We start from the raw sequence: 24,976 nt of genomic DNA, 5'->3' as shown, positions 1-24,976 counted from the left end.
GAACACAAAAAAGTACGATTCCACCATAACCCAATGGAGGCTTAGGGGATAGGTTAATTCCTAAACGACGGGACATAATTGAGCTCACATCCTAGATGGCGAGTCCCTGACCCTACAGAGACACTGGGGAAGGGCACTTGGACACAGCACGTGTGTACACTTACACACACAAGCACACATGCACGCACCCACACACATGTATGCACACGAACGCATGCCTGCATACATGTATACAACTCTACACACCACATGCACACATAAACACATGTGCACATACAAAAAACATGCGTGCATACGTGTGGGTGGGCCTCAGGAGTGGGGCTGGGCGGGGCGAATCAGGAGGAGGGGTGGGGGACCAGGGGCGTGGCTATCGGGGTGGAGCTGGACGACGCTGGGGCTGAGATTGGTGGGGCCGGGCGAACGGGGAGGTGGGCGGAACGGGGCGAGCGAGGGGGCGTGGCCTGTCGGGGTGGTGGGCGGGGCGTGGCGAACCAGGGGGCGAGGCTGGCCGGGGAGGGGGCGTGGCGAGCCAGGGGGCGTGGCTGTCCGGGGAGGTGGGCGGAACGGGGCGAGCCAGGGGGCGTGGCCGGTCGGGGTGGTGGGCGGGGCGAGGCAGGGGGCGGGGCCCGGAGCCGGAGGCCCGGGGCGGTCCTCGCGGGAGGAAGTCCTGGCGGGCGTCCCGGGTGGCAGAGTTGCACCGAGTCTTCCTTGGTCTGGGCCTGGCCGGTCATGGAGGCGGAGCCGCCGCTCTACCCGGTGGCGGGGCCTGCGGGCCCACAGGGCGACGCGGACCGGTTTGGGGTCCCCGATGGGCCCGACGCCCCGGTGAGCGGGGGCCCGGAGCGCGGAGGCGGGGGGGGGGGCGGGGGCGGGGGTGTCGAGGGGCGGGGGGCGGGTAGGGCGTCCCGCGGGCGGGCGGGGGCGGCGGGCGGGACTGAGGACGTGTGCGTCCTCAGCTGGACGAGCTGGTGGGCGCGTACCCCAACTACAACGAGGAGGAGGAGGAGCGCCGCTACTACCGCCGCAAGCGCCTCGGGGTGCTCAAGAACGTGCTGGCGGCCAGCGCGGGGGGCATGCTCACCTACGGCGTCTACCTGGGTACGGGGCGCGGGAGGGCGGCGGGCGAGCGCTGCCCGGTGACCCCCACCCGGCCCCTCCCTACCCCGTGGCCCGGCTGGGAAAGAGAAACCGAGCGGCCGCCGCTTCTTCCCCTTTCGCTTCCCGCCTCCAGCCTCTGCGCACCTGCGCCCCACGGCCACAGCCACAGCCACGCGGGGTGCTCAGGGGCGCCTGCCCCACGGCCACAGCCACGCGGGGTGCTCAGGGGCGCCTGCCCCACGGCCACAGCCACGCGGGGTGCTCAGGGGCGCCTGCCCCACGGCCACAGCCACGCGGGGTGCTCAGGGGCGCCCTGCCCCTCTGCCCCACAGCCATTGCACGCTTGTGTCCTACCTCCACCCAGGTGCATGCAGACAAAGCTGCTCCTCCACACCTCCCCAGTCCTCCCGCACCCCAGGCCGCCCCTCCACGCCGCCCCTGTCCTCCCGCACCCCAGGCCGCCCCTCCACGCCGCCCCTGTCCTCCCGCACCCCAGGCCGCTCCTCCACGCCGCCCCAGTCCTCCCGCACCCCAGGCCGCCCCTCCACGCCGCCCCAGTCCTCCCGCACCCCAGGCCGCCCCTCCACGCCGCCCCAGTCCTCCCGCACCCCAGGCCGCCCCTCCACGCCGCCCCCGTCCTCCCGCACCCCAGGCCGCCCCTCCACGTCGCCCCTATCCCCAGGCCTCCTTCAGATCCAGCTGATCCTGCACTACGATGAGACCTACCGCGAAGTGAAGTACGGCAACATGGGGCTGCCCGACATCGACAGCAAGATGCTCATGGGCATCAACGTGACGCCCATCGCTGCCCTGCTCTACACACCCTTGCTCATCAGGTGCCAGCACTGCCCCCCCCCCCAAGGGTGCCGAGGCCGTTGGAGCTCCAGGGCTCCAGCGGGGCTGATGTGTTATGGGGAGCCCTTGCCTGCCTGGGAGGGTGAGAGTAAAGGGGGAAGAAACAAGAGCTTGGGCCCAGCGCACTTAGTTTAAGCCAGAGACACCAGGCTGCCACTCTCAGATTGCCTGTGTTGGATCTCACGACTTCCTCCCCGCTGTCTCTGTGGCTGCCAGTTCTGTGTTGGGTGTGCCCACGAGAGGAATTGATCCACCAACTAAGGCCCAAGCACCCGCCCCTGGCCCAACTTCTGATGACTCGTGTGGAGGGCTCGTTTCTTTCGGCAGGGCCTGGCTGGGTAGGTGACCAGGACAGAGGGACAACTGTAGATCTGCGTGTCAGGGTGTTTAGGGCAGCCTCCTGGAGAACGCACCCATCATTCCCTCCACAGCACCTTCCCTGATGCAACTCAGACGCTGGGGGACAGAGCGCAGGAGCTTTAAGTCCCCCCCCCTTTTTTTTTGTCGTTTTGATTTTAGTCTGCTGTAACTGCAGCTGCACAGGGTTAGATCATTATAACTGGAATCTGAGAAAAGAGAGATCCTCAAAGCTCTTCAGTAGATAGACTGAGTTCACTGCCTTGCCAGCACGTGTAGATCAAGTCCACATCCTTGCACACTGGAGCACATGGGTGTGCAAGGCAAGGCTCACTCGCTTGCTTTTTTGTGCTGGACATATCTTTGCCCTTCTGCAGCCTTCATACTTGAATGTTTTGCAAGAGTCAAACCTTTGACAGAGATGGGGGCCCCCGAACCATGGTTCTGAGCTCCTGCTATGTCTCTAACTCTTTGCTTCTTTTTCTCTGATTTTATTATTATTATTATTATTATTATTTGTGTGTGTGTTGGTATTAAGGTTTGAACTCAGGGCCTGAGCACTGTCTCTGAGCTTCTTTTGCTCAAGGCTAGCCCTCTACCACGTGAGCCACAGTGCCACTTCCTGCCTTTTCTGTTTATGAGGTACTGAGGAATCGAACCCAGGGCTTCACGTATGCTAGGCAAGCACTCTACCACTAAGCCACATTCCCAGCTCCAGGGGGCCAATTTTTAAACCACATCCTCCCCTGCAGTAAAAGTTTTTGGATTTTGCTGTTTTACTCTTATCAAAATTTGCATTTGTATGTGACCTACCTTCCTTCTAAATAGACCACAGAAGACTGCTTATCTATGCATTCAATAATGAAATGAGGATGATAAAAGACCTGGGGCTCAAGTATGAGAAAACTCAGGATGTTCTGCTTAGCACTTCCTAGAAGTCAAAACAAAGGCTATAATGAGCACAATACAGAAACTAGGAATGTTGTTATTGTTGTTGTTTTTTTGTTGGTCATGGGGCTTGAACTCAGGGCCTAGGCTCTGTCTCTGAGCTCTTTTGCTCAAGGCTGGTGCTCTACCCGTTTGAGCCACAGTGCACCTTCTGGTTTTCTGGTGGTTAAGTGAAGATAAGAGTCTCGGACTTTCCTGCCTGGACTGTCTTTGACCCATGATCCTCAAATCTCAGCCTCCAGAGTAGATGGCTTACCAGAAGTGGTTTTGACTTGATCAGCCTCCATGCTTTGATTGGGCTCTTATGCTGTCACTCATCCAGCCCCTCCCATTATTTCCATGAGACTTTCCCCCAGACCTATCCCGTTAGGAGACTGTACCTTCACATAGGGCTCCCTGTCCCCAGCTCACACAGCCTCGGGAGCTGGGACCTAGGGTCGCGGTCGGCGGGCCTATGGTGCCAGCGCTCCAACCACTGCTGCAGGTTTTTTGGCACCAAGTGGATGATGTTTCTGGCCGTGGGCATCTACGCCCTCTTCGTCTCCACCAACTACTGGGAGCGCTACTACACTCTCGTGCCCTCCGCTGTGGCCCTGGGCATGGCCATCGTGCCTCTCTGGGCCTCCATGGGCAACTATATAACTCGGTAAGCCTGGCGGGCAGCAGGATGTGGGGGGGGGCTGGACACCCGGCTAAAGCCTCTTGCAATCTCAGCAGGGCCATTTCAGGCAAGCTTTCCGCTCCCCGGGTTTCCTCCCCTGGGTTGGCCAGCCCGTAGCTCTGGGTGCAGGGAGTGGAGGGGCCGGGGACAGCCTTCGCTCCTCTGTGGTCCAGGATGGCCCAGAAGTACTACGAGTACTCCCACTACAAGGAGCAGGAGGACCACGGGCCCCAGCACCGGCCGCCCCAGGGCTCCCACGCGCCCTACCTCCTGGTCTTCCAGGCCATCTTCTATAGCTTCTTTCATGTGAGTGTGTCTCTCGGGACGTTGGCCAGGGGCTGCTAGGGGTTCAGGCCCGGACCCCACACATGGGAGCCCACGGTGGTTCCCTCAGCTCTCCAGTCGCACTTTTGTCTTCCGGAGCTAACCCTTGCTCACTTACCTGTCACGACAGAGGCCCCATCCCACCCGGTTTACAGTACCAACTGGGGAGGGGGTCCTTCTTCCTTGGTCCCCAGAGGTGGAAAGCTCCTGTCCCCTCGGTGGGGGGCGGAGGGGGCTCCCACCTGACTCCATGCCGGAGTTGGGCCACAGCGGCTCTTCTACCCACAGCTGAGCTTTGCCTGCGCCCAGCTGCCTATGATTTACTTCTTGAACTACTACTTGTACGACCTGAACCACACGCTGTTCAACGTGAAGAGCTGCGGTCAGTCCTCGTGCGGGTGCAGGAGAGGTCGCCAAGGCCCGCTTCCTCATCCACGCGACCCCAGGATTCAGGGCTCCGGGAGCAGTGTCCAGTAGCTCTCGTCAGAAAGGCCCAGGCCCAGTACTGTGTGGTTGGGTACTGGAGGCAGTGAGAGGGGCGGAGGGGAGGGAAAGCTTCCTGGAGGAGGTGCTCTCTGGGTTGAGGCTGCTTTGGGGGCCAGGCATACAGCTAGTCAATGCAGAGTGGTGGGAGGTGGGCTGGCCTCTCACTCCCTAACAGCCCCAACCTCCTAGCTGACCCCCAGTGGAACCCTCCTTGGCTCATCGTGCCCTGCCGCCGTGTTTCTTCGTGCCGCTACTCCCTGCCGCACTGCGCCTGCTCTCCCTCCCCAGGCACGAAGAGCCAGGGCATCCTCCAGGGCTTCAACAAGACAGTTCTGCAGACGCTTCCGTGGAGCCGAAGCCTCATTGTGGTGGAGAGCGTGCTCATGGCAGTGGCCTTCCTGGCCATGCTGCTGGTGAGGCCCGGGCTTGGGCGTGGAGCAGAGCGAGCGAGGACGAGTGTGGCCCCTCAGGAGCCTGGGCAGCCTGGTGGGGCCCAGGCAGGGGAGTGACCTTGGAGTGGGCTCTGGACCTGGGTGTGGCCTGAGTGGCGCGTTCTGGAGGGGAGCTGAGGCCCGCGGGCCAGGGCCAAAGTTGGAATCTCAGAGTCCATGGGAATCGGGGCCAAGGGGGCTGACTGGCCGTGGCCTGCGGGCGGTCCTGGGCTGGAAGGCGTGGCCCAAGTCTGAGGCTGGTGCGAGAAGGTGGAGCTAAAGCGTGCCAGGCTGAGCTCAGAGATCTGGGCCGGGAGTGCCAGGGTGGGGAGGGGGCCTTGGATGCAGCGCTGGAGCCCTGAGCTTGGAGGAGCACAAGGCCCAGGCCTGTGGGTGTGCCTGGGGGCGGGGCCTCAGAGAGGACTGGGGGCGTGTGCTGAGGTCTGGAGAGTGCCCAGGGCTAGGCCTTGGGCTGAGGCCAGGAGAGTGCCTGGGGGCGGGGCCTTGGGTTGAGGCCTGTAGTGGGTGTGCCTGGGGGCGTGTGCTGAGGCCTGGAGAGTTCCCAGGAGTGGACCATGGGCTGAGGCCTGTAGTGGGTTGTGGGGGGGGGGGCCTTGGGCTAAGGCCTGTAGTGGGTTGGGGGGGGCGGCCCTTGGGGCTGCTGTCCAGAATGAGCCTGGGGGCGGGGCTGAGCTGTGGGTTGGTTATGCCTGTGGGCGGGACCTTGGGTTGAGGCCTGTAGTGGGTGTGCTGGGGGCGGGGCCTTGCTCTGAGGCCTGGAGCGGGTGGGGGCGGGGCCTTGGGTTGAGGCCTGTAGTGGGTGGGGGCGGGGCCTTGGGTTGAGGCCTGCAGTGGGTGTGCTGGGGGCGGGGCCTTGCTCTGAGGCCTGGAGCGGGTGGGGGCGGGGCCTTGGGTTGAGGCCTGTAGTGGGTGGGGGCGGGGCCTTGGGTTGAGGCCTGCAGTGGGTGTGCCGGGGGCGGGGCCTTGCTCTGAGGCCTGGAGTGGGTGGGGGCGGGGCCTTGCTCTGAGGCCTGGAGTGGGGTGTGGGGGGGCGGGGCGGGCCTTGGGGCTGGTGTCCAGAGAGAGCCTGGGGGCGGGGCTGAGCTGAGGGCTGGGTGCGCCTGTGGGTGGGGCCTTGGGCTGAGTTGGGGCTGAAGCCCAGGGGTCTGTGTAGGGGCGCCTGGTGGGTCATCCCTTAACAGCCCCTGGGCACAGGTGCTGGGCCTGTGTGGCGCCGCTTACCGGCCCACGGAGGAGATCGACCTGCGCAGCGTGGGCTGGGGCAACATCTTCCAGCTGCCCTTCAAGCACATGCGGGACTTCCGCCTGCGCCACCTGGTGCCTTTCTTCATCTACAGTGGCTTCGAGGTGCTCTTTGCCTGCACTGGCTTCGCCCTGGTAAGTACAGCCCGCATAGAGTTGCCCACAAAGCAGGACACACAGATAAATTTGAGTTTACTTTTTTTTTTTTTTTTTTTTGGCCAGTCTCGGGGCTTGGGACCCAGGGCCTGGCCACTGTCCCTGAGCTTCTTTTGCTCAAGGCCAGCACTCTACCACGTGAGCCACAGCGCCACTTCTGGCTTTTTCTGTATATGTGGTGCTGAGGAATCGAACCCAGGGCTTCATGCATGCTCGGCACGCAAGCACCATACCGCTAAGCCACATTCCCAGCCCTAAATCTTGAGTTTTAGATAACCAGCAAGTAACTTTTTAATATATGTATAAATGTACAAGAAGATCCCAAATTTTTCTCCATTCGGCATGGGTGGTGTTCCTTCACTTTTTCACTCAAGAATAGTGCTCTGCTACTTGGGCCACGGCGCCACTTCTGGCTTTTTGCTGGTTAATTGGAGATGAGTTTCAAGGAGTTTTCTGCTGGGGTTGGCTTCAAACCAAGATCCTCAGATCTCAGCCAGCCTCCCGAGTAGCTGGGATTACAGGTGTGAACCACCAGTGCCTGGCCTCATTTTAACCTCTCCGGAGCTGAAATGGAATAAAGTACTTGGTTTCAGATGAGATATAGCCCTGGGTGTCTGGGGACATAATCTAAGAAGTTTCATTTTCTATCCATCTCTCTTCCCAGAGGTCTTGAAGGGAGTTAGAGCAGGTGCAGATCCGGCAAGGGTGACACCGTGGGTGGGCGCTCTCTCTTGTCTCCGCAGGGCTATGGCGTGTGCTCCGTGGGGCTGGAGCGGCTGGCCTACCTCCTCATAGCTTACAGCCTGGGGGCCTCAGCTGCCTCCATCCTGGGTGTGCTGGGGCTGTGGCTGCCACGGTCTGTGCCCCTGCTCGCCGGGGCAGGGCTGCACCTGCTGCTCACCCTCAGCCTCTTTTTCTGGGCCCCTGTGCCTAGGGCCCTGCAACAAAGTGGGATCCTCTACGCGACAGCCGCCCTCTGGGGTGTGGGCAGCGCATTCAACAAGACGGGACTCAGCAGTGAGTATTGCACTGGGCCCTGGGGCGCTGAGGGGGCCCTGTGACAGCCTCTGGGAGAGCGGGGAGCATCTGCACCCCAGAGACAGACCTGGGACCCGCACGGGAATCTGTGGAGGAGGCGTAGGGAGGTGGGGATCCCTGTGCCCAATCCGGAGGTGGAAAGAGTGTGGACACTGTAGGGACAGGCGTGGAAGCCCGTGGGCAGCTAGGAGAGTGTGGACTTGCTGTTGTGGACACTGAGGCTGGTAGAAAATCTTGTGGATGTGCAGCGTGAGTGAGAGTTCTGTGGACAGCCCGTGGGCACAGTGGGAAAAACATGCCAGACACCTCTGTCCCGTGCCAGGCCCATAGTTTCTGTGAGGGTGGAAATAGATGTCTGGTCTTGTTTGTACCAGAGCGTAGCAGCAGGTGGGCCTGCCCCAGCTGTAGGGTGTCAGTACAGATACGAGCTATTTTCTTTTTCCTTTTCTTTTGTTTTTTTTGCCAGTCCTGGGCCTTGGACTCAGGGCCTGAGCACTGTCTCTGGCTTCTTTTTGCTCAAGGCTAGCACTCCGCCACTTGAGCCACAGCGCCACTCCTGGCTTTTTCTATATATGTGGTGCTGAGGAATCGAACCCAGGGCTTCATGTGAATGAGGCAAGCACTCTTGCCACTAGGCCACATTCCCAGCCCCTTTCTTTTACCTTTTGCAGTCCTTGAGGTTGATTCTGCAACACTCCAATGCTAACCTACACTTCTAGCACCAGATCTGGCCCTTTTTGAGACAGAAGCAGGCTTGAAGCCTTAGAGCACAGCAGCCGAGTCCAGGCCGCAAGCCTGGGTAAATCTTTGCCAGTCACAAGCAGCTGTTATGTGGGTCGATATCAACATCTATTTTGATGGCTGTCACATTAAAAAAGTGTGTGTGTGTGTGTGTGTGTGTACTGGCACTGGGGCTGAAACTCAGGACCTCACATCCTAGCTTAGCTTTTTTGCTCAAGGCTCATGCTCTACCACTCGAGCCACACTTCCCCTTCCAGCTTCTTGCTGATTAACTGCAGATACACATTTCATGGGTTTATCTGTATGATCTAGCTTCAAAGCCAAATCCTCTGGTCTCAGCCTTCGGAGTAGCTAGGATTACAGGCGGGAGCCACTGGCACCTGGCTCTCTTCACAGTTTTGAATGCCATCAGCCCAGAATGAGACTGCTCATGTCCTGAGCCTGAAAACAGTGTTGCTATTTAGTGGCTCTCATGGTCTGCCAAGGGCTGTGTGGGCTTGCTTTAGAATTTCCCAACTTGACATATTGTCATTAAGCAGCTCTGGGGAATCGAGTAACTGCCCCCAAATCACCCACAGAAGTAACAGTTCAGTCCATATCTTCACACCTCTGAATTCCCACCTTTGTCCACCTGAGCACTAGCCTCAGAATCTCCTGACTCCACTCCCTGTCCCGTGCTCTTTCTGTCCATCCCCAGGGAAGAAACCAGTCCCCGGGTCACACTCTTTGGGTGTGCACAGTTGGTGGCTCTCCTCAGCCCTGATGAGGAGAAGAAACAGCTTCTGTGGCGGGACCTGACTGAGCACAGAGCTTTGGGGCCTCTGTCCTGTGTGCTTCCCGGGGAGTGTAGTAAGCAGGGCTTCCACTAGGAGGTGCACGAGGGCTGGCCTACCCAGGGATGGGGCCCGGGGCTGGCAGGCACCGGGCCTAGGAGAGTCACAGGTGGGAAGTCAGCATCTCCAGGCCCCAGTGAACACCTGGCACTTACCCTGCCCCGCCCCCCCCCCCCCCCCCCCCCCCGCAGCACTCCTGGGAATCCTATATGAAGACAAGGAGAGGCAGGACTTCATCTTTACCATCTACCACTGGTGGCAGGCCGTGGCCATCTTTGCCGTGTACCTGGGCTCCAGCCTGCCCATGAAGGTGAGGCTGGTGGGGGGAGTGGCAGAAATCACGCCCGCCAACCAGAAGGTGGACTCCTGGCTTCACGGTGGCCTCGGGGACACGGCTTCCCAGGGCCCCTCCCCAGCTCCCCAGGCAAGGGTGCGGGGCTGGCCAGGCTCACATTCAGTGAGCAGATCTGTGCACGCGTGACTTGGAGCCTACCTGCAGCCCCTGCCGCCCGATGCGTGTGCTCGGTGTCCACGGGGCCATGGCCTAAGCCAAGGTCAGGGAAGCCCACACCGGGTTCCAGACGTCACCAAGCCCGCACGGTTAGGGAGACCGAGCCCCGGGGGGCCCGGGAGGGGGGGCCCGGGAGGGGGGCCCGGGGAGGGGGGCCCGGGGAGGCGGGCGCGCGGCCCTCAACGGCCTCCTGTGCCCAGGCTAAGCTGGCCGTGCTGCTGGTGTCGCTGGTGGCGGCGGCGGCCTCCTACCTGTGGATGGAGCGGAAGCTGCGGCGCGGGCTGATCCCGCGCCAGCCGCGCATCCCGCGGCCCCAGCACAAAGTGCGCGGCTACCGCTACCTGGAGGAGGACAACTCGGACGAGGAGGACGACGCGGATCGCGAGCGCGGAGCCCCGGCGGACTGCGCGGAGGCGGCGCCCGGCCCCGGCCCCGGCCCCGGCCCCGGCCCCCAGCGCCGGCCCTGCCCCTACGAACAGGCGCTGGGGGGCGACGGGCCTGAGGAGCAGTGAGGGACGCCGCCCGCCGGCCTCAGCGGACTCCGCTCTGTGCTGTCCGCAACACGCACCTGGGTCTCCTAAAACCCACGGGCGCCGGCCACGGGGCGTGCGAGCCCCAGCCGTGCCCAGACAGGGCGCACCTCCCCGGCCCGGCCCGGCCGCGCCCCCTGCCCGCCCCGCCTCCTGTCGTCCAGGCCCCGCCCCTTCCGCCCCAGGCCCCGCCCCGGCTCAGCCCCAGCATACCAGGCCCCGCCCCTTCCTCATCAAGCCCGCCTCTGCTCCGTCCCCGTCGTAACAGACCCCGCCCCTCCTCCTCAGGCCCCGCCCCTGCACCGCCCCCGCCGTGCCAGGCCCCGCCCCTTCCTCATCAGGCCCGCCTCTGCTCCGCCCCTGCCATGCAGGGCCCCGCCCCCTCCTCCTCAGGCCTCGCCCCTCCCACATGCCTGCGCCGACCACGCCCCCGGTCTCTGGCCCCGCCCCTGGCCCCGCCCCGCCCGGCCTTCCTTGCGAGGTTTTGCAGCTCCTCCTCCCCTAGGATCCTCGTTTGATAGAAAATGAGTAATAAAGAGTTTGTACTGCCTGGCTGAGGACTCGGCCTGGGGGGAGGCGCCGGCCTCCCAGGAGCGCGAGGAGGAGCACGATGCCCCCGCCCTCCAGGCCCGCCTGCCAGCGCGGGCTGGGAATGGTCATGCCAGCCCAGGACAAGGCGGCCATGGCCCTGCCGGGCAGCAGCCTCCTCCAGGAGGCCCCAGGCCCCCCACCCTGACCCCTCCCCGGGGAGGACCCCCAATCCCTCCCCCAGCCTGACCCCTACCCGGAGAGGACCCCCAGCCCCCCCAGTCTGCTTCCTATCTGGAGAGGCTCCTCAGGCCCCGGCCCAGCCTGCCATCAACCCCCACGGGCCCGTCTCTGGGCCCGGCCTGGCCCCTACCTGGAGACCGGCTCCCCACCGACCTCTGAAGGGCTGGGGGAGGTGCGGCAAGGCCGCTGGGGGGCGCCCGTGGCTCAGCCCGGCATCCTAGCCAGTCAGGAGGCTGAGAGCCAAGGGTCGCGTGGGAAGCCAGCCCAGGCAGAAGAGTCCAGGAGGCGCTGATCTCCAGTTAACCACCAAAATGCTGGAAGCGAAGCCGGGGCTCTCGTGAGAAGCGAAGGGACAGAACCCAGAGTTCAAGCCCCGAGTACTGGCACAGAAAGGGAGTGTGTGCTGTAGGGCCCTGGGGCTTTTCATTTGCACCCTGAAAGGCCCTTGACTGAGGCCCTCCCACTGTCTATGTCTCCGCCTCCTCGGTGCCCCTTGACCCCTGCCGGAAGGCCTGACCCTGGTCCCTCTCTCCCCTGCACACCCACCCCTGCACTGGCTGTGCTCGTGGCATCTCCTGCGCACGCGCAGCAGCTCCACACAGCTCCACCTCCCCTGCGCTCACTGGAGCTGGGCTGGGACCTGGCGAGAAATCAGCCTGGAGAACCACAGGGTCCTTGACTATAGACTGGATCTCCACGAAAGGGGAATCCCGTTAGAACCTTCGCGGTGCCTCCAAGGTCCCCAAGACCTGGAGACACTCCCAAAGATAGGGACTCCCCCTCCCCCCCTTTTCTGCTACTGGGGCTTGAACTCAGGAGTTCACACTCTCCCTTCGCTTCTTTTTGCTCAAGGATGGTGCTCTACCAACTTGAGCCCCACCCCGCCTCGAGTTTGCTGATTACTTGGAGATACAGGGGTCTCTAGTATTCTTCTGTGAGCTGGCTTTGGAGTGGGGCCCTCAGAGTGATAGCACCACCTGCATCTCCCCAGAACCATCTGCCAGGAGCGAGCTGGTGTCTGGAGGTGGGTGTATGACCCCCCTGGGGAGACTGAGCCAGGGCCGTGCACGTGGTTAGTGCGTGCACACCAGGCAGGCTGGGAGGACGGTGTGTGTGTCTGGACATGCCATCTCTGCTGCCCACCGTGCCCGATGGAGGCTGTGCCCAGGGACAGGTGGGGTAGCATGGCTTCCAGCTGTGTTCTTCTGTGGTCCCCATGAGTACCCCACAGTGCTCCTGGGGCTGATGGCACAAGGATGTGACCCACTCACAAGGGACAGGTAGCTCCTCGGGCCACACGGCACCGTGTATGTGCAACAGGCCCCACGTGACGGAGCACACACACAGAGGCAGCAGGCTGGCCCTCTCAGGGTGGAGGGAGCTGAGCCGGGTCCCCTCTCTCGGCAGCCCCTGGCCTCGTTGTTAAATGTCTCGGTGGCACTTGGGTCACCTCCCTATCTCTTGGTTCACGGAGGTTCTGGGTCCTGGGTAGAAGATCAAACTGTGTTGTTGCCTCTCTGCCCCTGAGAACCACCCTTGTTCCAGAAGCCTCTGCCATTTTGTAAGTCTGCACTGTGGAGATTTCAAATCTATTTGAAGCCAGGCACTGGTGGCTCACACCAGTAATCCTAGCTATTCAGGAGGCTGAGTTCTGGGGTCCAGGTTTAAAATCAGCTAAGACGGGAATGTCTGTAAGGCTCTTATGTCCAATAAATCAGCAAAAAGCCAGAGGTATGGTTCAAGTGGTAGAGCACCAGCCTTGAGTGAAAAAGCTAAGGAAGGGACAGTACAGAGGACCTGAGTTCAAGCACCGGGACTGGTAACGCACACGCACATGTACACACACACGTGTATATAAAGAAAAACAACACTTTTAAGCCAAAGGGCAGAAAAATAAATTCCATTTAGATGCATTTGAGTTTGGGCTGCAGAAAGTTCCCTGTGGGATTTTTTAAAATTGCATTTTCAGGAATAGTTTATATATGTTTGGAATTCCTATAAAGAAGTCTGAGTTGTTACCGTCTAGGAACCCTGAAGTTGAGACATTAGCATTAATAGGTCATCTTTGTGTAGCGATTACCCCTGGGTGTCCTCGAGAAGCCAGACGGCAGCTTCCCTAGGAGGGGCCTGTGGCCCCCGCCACGCACAATTTCCCAGAGCCCCTCTGGTGCGGAGCTCGCAACCCAAAATGACCGATCTCACAAGAAAACAAGTCACCATGAATAAAAGACAACAGACCCTGAAAAGAACAGAATTAGGCTTCCCCTCTGAGAACCCCTCCACTAGAAGGGGACATCAAATTGATATGCATGGTTGAGGTCTGTTGTCTTTCTCGGGCTGGCTGGAGTCACAGTCCTCAGAACTCAGCCTCCTGAGTAGCTGGGGTTAAAGGTGTGACCCACCGGCACCTGGCTTATGACCTGATTGTTCTGGGGCCCGGGGGAGGGGATTCCACGTCTCTCCAGAGTCCACCACACAGAGACAGTCTCATGCAAGAGGATCTTTACTGGGGGAAAGGTAAGCTGACCGGCCAGGGACGCAGCACAGACTCAGGAGCTGTAACTGCGACCCTGATCCGTTTTCAGGCTGGGCTTATAAAGAAAAAAACCCCACAGCGCAGCTGGTCAAGCAGGCTACACAATCAGTACAGTAAGCGGCGACCATCCAAACAGTGTGGGTAGTTTCGACATTGCTCGGAATCTGAGGTGCTTACAAACACTGGCTGTTTTCCAACAGGGATGCTGGAGATAACGTTTGAGCAACAAGCTAGTCAGCCGGTTTCAGTTCTCCAGGGCCGGTGAGTTCTCAGTGAATTTAAGATGGAGTCAGTCTCACTCTCCTCTATACTAGCACCGAACACAGATTCTTGACTTTTTATATCTTTGTGTGATTTCCACCTCTTGATTGTAATCTGGGACCTCATGATTCAAGTTAGTGAGTCAATACACTTTTTAAAAATTTAACTACTGTTTTTCTCCGTGCTGGGGTTGAAACCCAGGGCTTAGCCCATGCAAGGCAAGTGTCACAAACCAACCGGCAGGGTCGCCCTTCTGCTCTGCCCCCAGGGAAATGGGGGGGGGGGAGGCTGGGAGACGCCCCTCCGGTTCATGGAGGCCCTTGGTGGGCGTTTACAGATCCGGACATTGGAAGAGGCCAGGCAGCAGGAGTTCCTGGAGACGCTTGAGACCTCTTTGGTCGCAGGAGGTTCCTGGCCTCCGGGATCAGGTGAGGCCCCGAGTGTTTGCCTCTTACCCGGACTTGCAGCCACAGCAGCGGGGCTCCCACGGTCCAGTGACCCAGTGATCCAGCCCAGCTGTCCCCGTTGAGGCGATGGCTCAGCCACCCACAGCTATCTTCCATCTCAACGGAGACCAGGCAGCCTGAGCCCCGGCTGCCAGTTTCAGCCCTGATGGCCCTCCTGCCCTTGGCTCTTGTCCCCTGAGGAACCCCTTGCCAATCTCCTGTGCCCTTGCTGCTCACGGCTACTGCTGCTGCTCTCCTCTGGATTACTCAACTGATGATTAAAAATCAAAAGTAGGCAAGGCAGGGGGCTGGGGATATAGCCTAGTGGCAAGAGTGCCTGCCTCGGATACATGAGGCCCTAGGTTCGATTCCCCAGCACCACATATACAGAAAACGGCCAGAAGCGGCGCCGTGGCTCAAGTGGCAGAGTGCTAGCCTTGAGCGGAAAGAAGCCAGGGACAGTGCTCAGGCCCTGAGTCCAAGGCCCAGGACTGGCCAAAAAAAAAAAAAAAGTAGGCAAGGCAGGTGGGTTCTGGGGCTCCCGCTTGCCACCCCAGCCACTTGGGAGGAAGGGATTGGGAAGGGAACACCTGGAAGCCAGCCAGGGCCAACAGGCAGCGAGGCTCCTGTCCCCAGCAGTATAAATCTCCTATCTGTCCCCATCTCAGCAATGTGGGAAGTAAGAAAGGAGCTAGGCCCCGCTGGCCTGTGGGTAACTGTGACACCCTACTTGAAAAATGACTAAAAGAAAAATGGGGAGCTGGGGGAGATGTCATTTTCATTCCTTGAATGAGAAGAATCTCAGGACACAGAAGAGACTAGATTGTGACGAGAGGAAAAGGAAAGGAAGAGAACAAGAAACCATGAAGGAGGAGGTGGTGATGGTGGTGGTGGTGGTGTTGGTGGTGAGGTGTGTGTGTGTGTGTGTGTGTGTGTGCAGATAGGTGTGTGTGTCCACATACAAAAACAATAGAAAGTTTATACTTTGTTTTATATAAATCTATTTGTCTCTGTTGCCTTTTTGTTACTTTTTTGGTGTGGTTATTTTGTTGGTTTTATTAAAGTGTATCGCTTTTATAGACAAATTTACACCTCTCTCCCATTTTCTTTTTAGTTCTGCTTTTTTTTTTTTTTTTGCCAGTCCTGGGCTTGAGCACTGTCCCTGGCTTCTTTTTGCTCAAGGCTAGCACTCTACCACTTGAGCCACAGCGACACTTCTGGCCATTTTCTGTATATGTGGTGCTGGGGAATTGAACCCAGGGCCTCATGTATATGAGGCAAGCACTCTTGCCACTAGGCCATATCCCCAGCCCTTAGTTCTGCTTTTTGGCCTCCATTGTTTTTTTCTGAACTCATCACGCCTGACCCCCCAATATCTGCCTTTCAGTGTTCAATTTTTTTTATTTTCTTTTTTCCTTTTTTTTTTTTGTCAGTTCTGGGGCTTGAACTCAGATCCTGGGCACTGTCCCTGAGCTTCTTTTAACTCAAAGCTAGCGCTTTACCACTTGAGCCACAGCACCACTTCCGGCCTTTTCTGTTTATGTGGTGCTGCGGAATCGAACCTAGTGCTTCAAGCATGCCAGGCAAGCACTGTACCACTAAGCCACGTTCCTAGCCTGCCTTTTAGTATTCAATCTTAAATTCAGATGTTTTCCTCTTTCCGGGCCCGCTTCCCATTTGGACTTTCCACCTGTCTACAGTGAGAACTGCTTTGTCACTCACACTTTCTCCCGAGAATCTCAGTTCCTACAACTCCAGTTCTTCCTCTCTACCTGTGCTCTTAGCTGGTAACCAGATTGCCCAAACCTAATTTGTGTTTTGTTTTTCTTTTTGTTGTAGTTGTTTTGGTGTTTGTGTGCATGTGTGGTATTCAATTTTCTTCACTTTGCCTCCTCCTTATCAGCACAAAACTAAAACTACTTATTTTCTGCTTGCTTCACTTCACTTTCTCCTCAGCCCTTGCTGCTAAGCGCCTCTTCCTACACCCTGCACCTCCACGTGTGCGGCACCGCTCACTGGCGGTGCCCGATGGTCTCCTTCCTACCCCGTCCTGGCCAGCCACATTTCCTAGCCGCAAAGATACATTCTACTTCATTTAAAGACACTGGGTCAGCAGTGGTTGTGGTTTGTGAGCTGCGACAGCATTGAAAGGGATCTGACAACTGAGCCATAGCTCTCCAAGCTAGTTTAACAGGAAAATATTCAACCCAGGCGCTCCCCAGCCAAAAACCATCTGAAGAAACAAACAGAAAACCAGCAGCAAAAAAGACACAGGAGACTGCGTCCCGGATGTGCAAATCCCAAAGAAAACCCACAATACTCATGAATGTTAACGAAACGCTGACATGTCTCCCTCCAAAGATAACAACTCCACAGTGAAGGACTTGAGTGATGAAGAAGAAACTTAAACGAACTTAAAAAAAAATGACAAGGGGCTGGGGATATGGCCTAGTGGCAAGAGCACTTGCCTCGTATACATGAGGCCCTGGGTTCAATTCCCCAGCACCACATATACAGAAAATGGCCAGAAGTGGCGCTGTGGCTCAAGTGGCAGAGTGCTAGCCTTGAGCAAAAAGAAGCCAGGGACAGTGCTCAGGCCCTGAGTCCAAGGCCCAGGACTGGCCAAAAAAAAAAAAAAAAAAAAAAAAAAAGACAAGAATGATGAATGAAACCAAAGATAACATGTATGAGAAGCACAACAAATTAAAGTTCTAGGTGAATTTCCTTTGGCGTAGGCCACGTGGCTACTGTATATGTTCTTGGTACACTGTGTATTGTATATATGTCTACCTGACCTAGGGAAGGGAAAGAAAAACAGGGTGTAAGATATCACAAGAAATGTACATACTGCCTTATTAAGTAACTGTACCCCTTTTGCACAACACCTTGTCGACAAAATTTAATTAATAAATAAATTTAAAAAAAATTAAAGATGGGACAAATGGCTACAGATGCAAACAGACAGCTGCTGGAAGGAAGACAATAAAGGATATCGAAGGAGAATTCGACAAAGACATGGGAATAGCTGGGCGCTGCCGCTCACACCTGTAATCCTTGCTTCTCAGGAGGCTGAGATCTGAGGATCACGATTTGAGGCATCCTGGGCAGGAAACGCCCTGAGATACCGCCAAAAGCCAGACCTGGAGCTGTGGCTGGAGTGGTATAGCACCAACCTGGAGCAGCAAAGTGAAGGGCTGCACACCCAGGCCCTGGCTTCAAGCCGCGGGACTGGCCCACAATTGTTTATTCGTATGAATGAACTGCACGAAGGGATGTCATTGTGGTATTTACATACGTGCGTGTGCTGTCTTGATCAGCTTCACCCCATCTCTGTGACTCGTTGGACCCCTCTCCCTCCTTCCTCCTCTTTAACCCATGTGGGTGGCGATCATCTATGTTCGTTCCCACCCATGAGGAACTGGGAGCACCCTCCCTCACCGCGATTCCTCGTCAAAGCGTCCCTGGTGTCGTGCAATCACCGCCCTCCCCTCGTTCCATCACCCCAGAACTCTGTGTCCACAGGCAGCTCCTCCCCGTTCTTACCCCATCCCAGCCACGGCCCACAGCTCCTGGCTCTGCGCTTGGTGCTGGCTCTTTCTCACGGGGCCTCTGGCCTCCGACTGCTTTCACGCACACAGTGTGCTTAGGTTCACCCAGTCCTTAATTCTTTGAATTCACAATGAAACCCTTACTTTTCATGCATAGATAAAGTGTGTTTTGACATGATTCCCATTCTCCTCTCTCCCCCTCGCCCCTAAAGAGTCTCTAGGGAGAAATCTCCTTCTCTCTCTCTCCTTCTCTCTCTCTCCTTCTCTCTCTCTCCTTCTCTCTCTCTCCTTCTCTCTCTCTCCTCTCTCTCTCTCCTTCTCTCTCTCTCTCACACACGTACACACATGCATGTATCCTAGTTTCCACAAATGAGTGAAAACACACCATACTTTGTTTCTTGAGTCAACCTCCTCTCACTTAGTATGGTGATCTACTTTTCCACATAGTTTCCTATGAATGACGTAACTTCATTTTTATTTCTAGCCTAGTAATATTCCATGCTATGTGTGTGTGTATGTATATATGTGTGTGTATATATATATGGTGTGTGTGTATGAAATATTTTATTTATCCATTTCCCAGTTGCTGGGCATCAGAGCTGACTTCATCATTTGGTTATTGTGATCAAGGCTGCAAGAATCATGGGTGTGCAGGTTTCTTTCTTGTATATTGATTTACTCTTCTTCGGATATGTGCCCGAGTGCTACGGCAGTCATTAAAGTCGATTTTTTTTCAAGTTTTCGGAATAACAGATTTTTGTTCCTGAGGCTCCATAGTATAACTTTTTTTTCCACTCCAATACACTCTATTTTATTTTATTTGTTTTTTGCCAGTCCTGGGGCTCGAACCCAGCGCCTGGGCACTGACCCTGAGCTTCTTTTGCTCAACACTAGCGATCTACCACTTGAGCCACAGTGACATTTCCAGCTTTTTCTGTGTAGTTTATTGGAGGTGAGAGTCTCGCGGCCTTTCCCACCCAGGTGGGCTTCCCACAGTGATCCTCAGCTCTCAGCTTCCTGGCGAGCGAGGATTAAGGCATGAATGACTGGAGCTCCGCACACGTATTATTTTTATGTGGTCAGAGGCCCAGATTTACAGTATAACTTGATGTCTGGCAGTGTGAGAACTGTCACATTGATTTTTGCCCAGGATTAATTCTTTTCCCGTGGGGTCTCTTGTGCTTCCAAATGAATTTATTGATTGAATTTTCTATTTCTGCAAACAATAACACTGGGATTTTGATGGGTATTGCATTGAATCTGTAGATTGCTCTTGGCAGTATGTCCATTTCATGATATTAATTCTGCCAATCCACAAGCCTCAGGGGAGGTCTTTCCACCTCCTAGGATTCTCTTCAATCTCGTTAGAGTTTTATGGTTTTTATTGTAGAGGTCTTTCACCTGCTTGGTTAAATTTATAGTTGGTTGGTTGTGTTTTGTTTTTCTGAGGAAGTTGTAGTGGATTAATCTTCCTGGTTTCTCTCTCAGCCTGTTCATCGTTGGTATGTAGAATTTTGATTGTCGGTATGTTGAATGTTGTTGGAAAGTCATTGAGAATTTTTATGTCAGTCTTAATCAATGATATTGGCCTATATCTTTCTTCTTAAAAAATAAAAGCAGTTGTACAAAGAGATTACAATTTCATTGGTCAGATTATGAGTACAATCCTTCTTGATCAATGTCACTCCTTCCATTGCCCCCCACCCCTGTCCGTTTTCCCCTATATCTTTCTTTTTTTGTTATGTCCTAGTTTTAGAATGAGTGTCATGCTAGCTTCCTAACTTGAGTTTGGTAACATTCTTTCCTTTTCTATCTCATGGAAAACTCTGAGGGGGATTGTTGTTAGTTCTTCTTAAAGATCTGATCGAATTTGGCAGGGAATTTCATCGTCTTAGCTCTGCTCAAGAGGTTTCTTTTTGCTGTGGTTCTTGTTTATGTGGTACTGAGGAAGTGAAGCCAGGGCCTCCTGCATGCTAGGCAAGTACTCTACCACTGAGCCACATTCCCAGCCTGTTCCTGTGGTTTCTGTCCTGTTGGTTCATTTCCGTAGGTCAAATACATCTTGAAATCTATGTGTCACTTCTGGAATTCCAGTTTAGGGGTTGGCAGGTAGCTCAGCCGGGAGAGTGCTAAGAAATGGGCAAAAACATCAGGAATCGAATTTCAGTCCCAGGAAGATGTCAAACAACAACAAAAAGAAAAGAATCCCAGCTTATTTGAGTATAGGTCTTCAAAGTATTCCCTGATCACCCTCTGAATTTCATTGGTGTTTGTTGTGACTTCCTGTTTTGGTCTCTAATTTTTTTTTTTTTTTAGTTTGAATCATTTTCTTCCTTATTTTGATCAGATTGGCTAAGAATTTGTTCTCTCTTTTTATTTTTGGCCAGTCCTGGGCCTTGAACTCAGGGCCTGAGCACTGTCCCTGGCTTCCTTTTGCTCAAGGCTAGCACTCTGCCACTTGAGCCACAGCGCCACTTCTGGCCGTTTTCTGTATATGTGGTGCTGGGGAATTGAACCCAGGGCTTCACATATACAAGGCAAGCTCTCTTGCCACTAGGCCATATCCCCAGCCCTCTCTTTCTCATTTTTTAAGTTTTAATTATATATTTTTTAGTCTCAATTCCATTGATTTCTGCCCTAATTTTTATTATTTCTTTCCCCCTGCTCACTTTGGGCTTGGCCTGTTGTTGTTTTTCTACAAATCTGAGGTGCCTCATTAATCTATTCAGGATCGCTGTTTGGTTTTTGTTGTTGTTTCCTCCATGTAGGCGCGCACAGCTATGAAGTTTGCACTTTGCTCTGTCATAAAGGCTCTGGCAGATTGTCCTTTAATTTTCATTAGCTTGTAAAAACGTGTTCATTCCTCTCATTATTTCTTAAGTGGCCCGCTTATCCTTCAGTCATGTGTTGCTCAGTCCCCGTGTGCTTGAGCATTTTCTGTAGCTCTTTTTGTTATTGAGTTCTAGCTTCATTCCTGACAGAAGGCATTATTTTAATTTTCTTGCATTTTCTAAGAGTTGCCACATGCCCTAAAATACTGTCTATTTTCGTAGATCATTCCATGGACTGCTGGGAAGGGTGTGCACTGAGCAGTTGCTGGATTACTCTGCTGATGTGTTAACGTTTTTTGATCTCTGGTGTCATTTAGTTCTGAGGTAGTTTTTTTTTCTTTCATGTGTGGTTGTTAAGTTTGCTTAGATGACCTAGTTATTGCTGAGAGTAGGGTATTGAAGTCTCCCATTATTGTTGTTCTGGGGTGTAATGGTGATCTTAAGTCCAAAGTGCTTGTTTAATGAGCTTAGGTGAGCCAACATTTGGTGAATGTGTTTTATTGACTTATTTCTTCCCCATGAATTAATCCTGCCTTTTATATGTCTAATCTGAGGCCCTTCCATGTCTTGTCTGACTAATATAAGTTTAGAATCTGTATTTTCCCTCTGTGTGTGTATGCGTGCGTGTGTGTGTACATGCGCGTGCACATGTGTGTTTCTGTGTGCCAATACTGGGGCTTAAACTCAGCACCTGGGCACTGATCTTAGCTTCTTTTTTTTTTGCTCAAGGCTGGCACTCTACCACTTGAACCACACCTCCACTTCTGGCTTTCTGGTGATTAGAGGTAAGAATCTCATGAACTTTCCTACCTGCACTTGCTTTGAGCCAAAATACTCAGATCTCAGTTTCTTGAGTCAGCTAGGATTATAGACATGCTCCAATGGCACCTTGTTAGCATATTCACCCCTATTTTAGGTTGACAGCCCTCATATTGGGTCACCCACAAACCAGGCCCGGTCACAGCACCCCATTCCCATCCAAGCTGCGTGTTGCCCCCAGCCCCAACAGCATCGACAACATCAATAACAAGTTGCTGCACAGTCAGCATGCTCTGCCCTGGTCCCTCGGCTATTTCTAATGCCCAGATACACAAGGTAATGTCCTGGCTAAGTGCCAAGATCTAGAATGTTTTTCACAGTTGCCCCTTCTCATCTGCAATGCGCGTACCCCCAACCCTAACTGCATTGGCAGCAGATTTCTGTCACAGTCAGGAGGGCCCACGCTATTTCTAGTGTCCAGCTAGAGAAGGTATCGTCTCAGCCATGTGCCAGATACAGGATATTTTCCCCGGCTATAAATCACCTGTAGAATGTCCTGCCCCTGCTGTCTGAGATCTCCAGTGCCCAGCAGTGGCTACAGAAGACTTGATGGAACCCGGCCCCTTCTGCCTTCAGCCTCCTTGATACTGTATATCTACCCCTGCCCGAGAGCAGGCTGCTGCTAGTCTCTACCCCGGGAGAGCTAGCCTGTCAGCCTCGGCTGACATTGAAATGCTTTCTTTCTTCTACGTGACCATGTGTCCGTGTGGTTTCTGGCCTGGTGCGTATACACCTGACTTTAAAATCTGGGTTGTCAGCTGTAACTGTGGCCACACCTGCCTGCTTTTGGCGTCCTCTAACTTTGAAGATCTTTCCCTATTGTTTTCGCTCTTAAGCATTTGTCTTTGTCAGCAGGATGTGTTTCTTGTAGGCAACAGGTAGCTGTTCTTGCATCCGATAACAGAGAGCCTTGTTTTGAGCACAACACTGGGAGCCCTAGTAAGAGCTTCCCACATGTCCCCCAGGGCACCAGAGTTCTTGTTGCCTCTTCTAACTCAGGAGGTGAGCAGGGGACAGAGGCAAGTCTTAGCATTAGCAGCTTATGCTAATGCTCCCTAGGATAAGCGTTTTCTTGCCCTGAGTCTCGTAATGGTTGTGCATGTTCCTTGACTTCCCCTTTAAAATCCTTCATTTCCTGTGTGGAAAATCAGTAAACTTCGTCTTGCTTTCTTCAAAACCCTGCTCTTGTTATTTGTGAATTGGCACCAGGTGCAGGGACCAAGTCGTTAGTAACATTTGGCCTATTCGGCACAGCAGCCTCCTTGCTCCTGGCTTTCCCCGACTCGGCCGCGTCTGTGACACACTTTGCCAGGCCACCCATCCGGTCTCCACGTCCCCTGGCTGCCCTGTTTGTTTTCTCCTCATGCCCTTGTCATTCTTTCTTTGTTTTGTTTTGTTTTTAGTTCATGGCAACCATTTATTAGTGCCTCTAAATGCAGTGATTGCCACAACACAAATCACTAGTGAAACACAGGCACGGGGGGAAACAAAAGGTTACCCGGATACGTGTGCAGAGAACGCTTTCCGGATGGCAGTGCGCGTCACTGATCTGAGCATAAGAATGTAGCTGCTATCCTTAGCAGCAAGTTAATGTTGAAACCTAAGACTGGTCTTCAGATGATTTTACATTTTGTAGCACAGTTACATTTAAGCTGGCAGAACTGCTCCTGTGACAGACCAGGGACCTGTCATGCAAGGAAATGTAATAAGCGGAGGTTTCATAAAGCTAGAGGCAGAAGCCACGGCCACCCCAGGGAGGCTACCTTTACACACAGAGACCGGCAGGAAGACCATGGAAGCGAGGAGGCGGGAGTCCAGGGAACTCCGCACAGCCGTCCCGCTGCCTGGCTGGTGGAGGGGGTCTCCACCTCAGAGCTGAGAGCCTAGAGCACTGCCCACTGAGCAAAAGTGGAAGGTACTCAATTCCAGTCCCAGCCTCAGACCTAAAATAGAAAGGAAGGAGGGAAAGGAGGAAGGAAAGAAGGAAGGAAGGAAGGAAGGAAGGAAGGAAGGAGGGAGGGAGGGAGGGAGGGGAGGAGGGAGGGAGGAAGAGAGAGAGGAAGAGGGAGAGGGAGAGGGAGAGAGAGAGAGAGAGAGAGAGAGAGAGAGAGAGAGAGAGAGAGAGAGAGAGAGAGAGAGAGAGAGAGAAGATCCTGTAAGTTCCTGGGCTGGTTTTACAGATCTCTTTCAACTGTGGCACGTGGTTGTTGAAATCTGCACAAGTAACCCCACAGGATATCCAGGTTGATTTCATACCCAGTGAATTTCCTAGGTCAAAAAACAAACAGCCCCATGCATACACCAAACCTAAACAGTGAATTACTATGGCGCCAGCGTTGAGTGTTTCCAAAAGCAGCACGGGAAAGATGACTCAAACAGAAGAGCTCATCTTCTTCAGCAGACGCTCTGCAGGCTCCGCCACCTCCCAGCTGCCCTGCCTGCTTCCAAGCCCTTCTCAGATTCTTCCTTGTGAATCCTCTTCTTCTTCTTCTTCTTCTTCTTCTGTGGTGCCGTGTCAGGAAAGGAATTCCAGCTGTGCTAATTCTGATGAACAGAACGTGATGAGTCACTCAGCAAACGGAGCCATGCTCCAACAAGTCACTCAGCAACGCTGGGAGCCATTCACACCCATGCGCCTCCCGCCCCTCGCCCCCACCCCGTTATCTCTCCAGCTTCATCTGGAGGCATAAAGGAAGTCTGTGGCAAAGCCAGTTCTGCCAGTAGTCCCACTGCGTTGGCACCGTTCCGCTTCGAGTTAGGCAACTGCTCCCCATCCCTGGCTAAACCAGTCGGTACGTGCCTGCCCATTGCTTCACAGTCTTGCCCAAACACAGCAACACTTGCTACCTTACCTTTCTTTGCTCAGCTCTTCCCGTGGGCTTCATTTACACGCGTGGCATGGGAAATCCTTCAGCAGATACGCCCGGCAAGCCTTCCATGCAATCTCGTTGTTACTTTCGGAGGGAAAACAAATGATGAGACAAGCTGTCCTTCAAGATAGGATACCTTTACACCTCCTGCCTGCGGCCCAAGAGGAAGCTTGTGCGGTTGTGCAAAGTTAAACGTTGTCTACAGATCTGCTCTTAGCTCCTTACTTGTATGGCTTCTTTTCCAGTTTGGAGTAAAAAAAAAAAGAAAAATGCTCCTACTGGCATCGGATCCTGGTGAGCTGACATGGGAGTTTCCCAGGGAGCCCCTGGTTGAGATAGGACGTTTCAGGTCTCTGGCTAGGCAGGGCCGCGCCACTGCTCAGCTTGAAGCAGAGGATGATGGATCTTTGCCCATCAACTTCCCTTAAGAGCAAGGGAACCTAAGTCTTTTTTTTTTTTTTTTAATGAGGCAGGATAGATTAGAACACAGAGGGGACAAGGACAGACCCCCTTGAGTGTGGAGACAGCTATGAGGCCAAAGCCTTCGATGTCTGCCCAGGAGACCCTAGCCTTCTAGGAGGAAATCTGGCTACCCAAGGTCATCGCCCTGGCCCATACCCCAGGGGTCAAAAAGGGGGTTCTGTAGTAGTAAAAGGAAATCA

The 24,976-nt window shown here is 54.8% G+C and overlaps 1 protein-coding gene across 2 annotated transcripts; it reads left to right on the top strand.

The window, feature by feature from the left end:
- Window positions 1-667: 667 nt before the first annotated feature.
- On the top strand, window positions 668-10,252 carry Unc93b1 (unc-93 homolog B1, TLR signaling regulator). 2 transcript variants are annotated; one of them, XM_048359703.1, is made up of 11 exons: window positions 668-825; window positions 957-1,098; window positions 1,781-1,934; window positions 3,743-3,904; window positions 4,093-4,225; window positions 4,532-4,625; window positions 5,018-5,142; window positions 6,376-6,558; window positions 7,323-7,596; window positions 9,383-9,501; window positions 9,903-10,252. In XM_048359703.1, the coding sequence occupies exons 1-11, from the start codon at window positions 730-732 to the stop codon at window positions 10,212-10,214; spliced, it is 1,794 nt and encodes a 597-aa protein (XP_048215660.1). In that variant the 5' UTR covers window positions 668-729; the 3' UTR covers window positions 10,215-10,252. The 2 variants fall into 2 exon arrangements, with proteins under 2 accessions (XP_048215660.1, XP_048215661.1); XM_048359704.1 differs by lacking the exons at window positions 7,323-7,596; window positions 9,903-10,252 and having other exon boundaries at window positions 9,383-9,499.
- The last annotated feature ends 14,724 nt before the right edge of the window (window positions 10,253-24,976 follow it).

Source organism: Perognathus longimembris, chromosome 13 (assembly GCF_023159225.1).
Source record: "Perognathus longimembris pacificus isolate PPM17 chromosome 13, ASM2315922v1, whole genome shotgun sequence".
Taxonomy (NCBI): domain Eukaryota; kingdom Metazoa; phylum Chordata; class Mammalia; order Rodentia; family Heteromyidae; genus Perognathus; species Perognathus longimembris.
This window is presented reverse-complemented; position numbering and strand designations above follow the sequence as displayed.

Coding starts and splice junctions, on each gene's coding strand:
- Unc93b1 (XM_048359703.1), top strand. CDS start 730: ATGGAGGCGGAGCCGCCGCTCTACCCGGTGGCGGGGCCTGCGGGCCCA. Junction 1,935..3,742: donor TACACACCCTTGCTCATCAG/GTGCCAGCACTG, acceptor CCACTGCTGCAG/GTTTTTTGGCACCAAGTGGA. Junction 4,626..5,017: donor GTTCAACGTGAAGAGCTGCG/GTCAGTCCTCGT, acceptor CTCCCTCCCCAG/GCACGAAGAGCCAGGGCATC.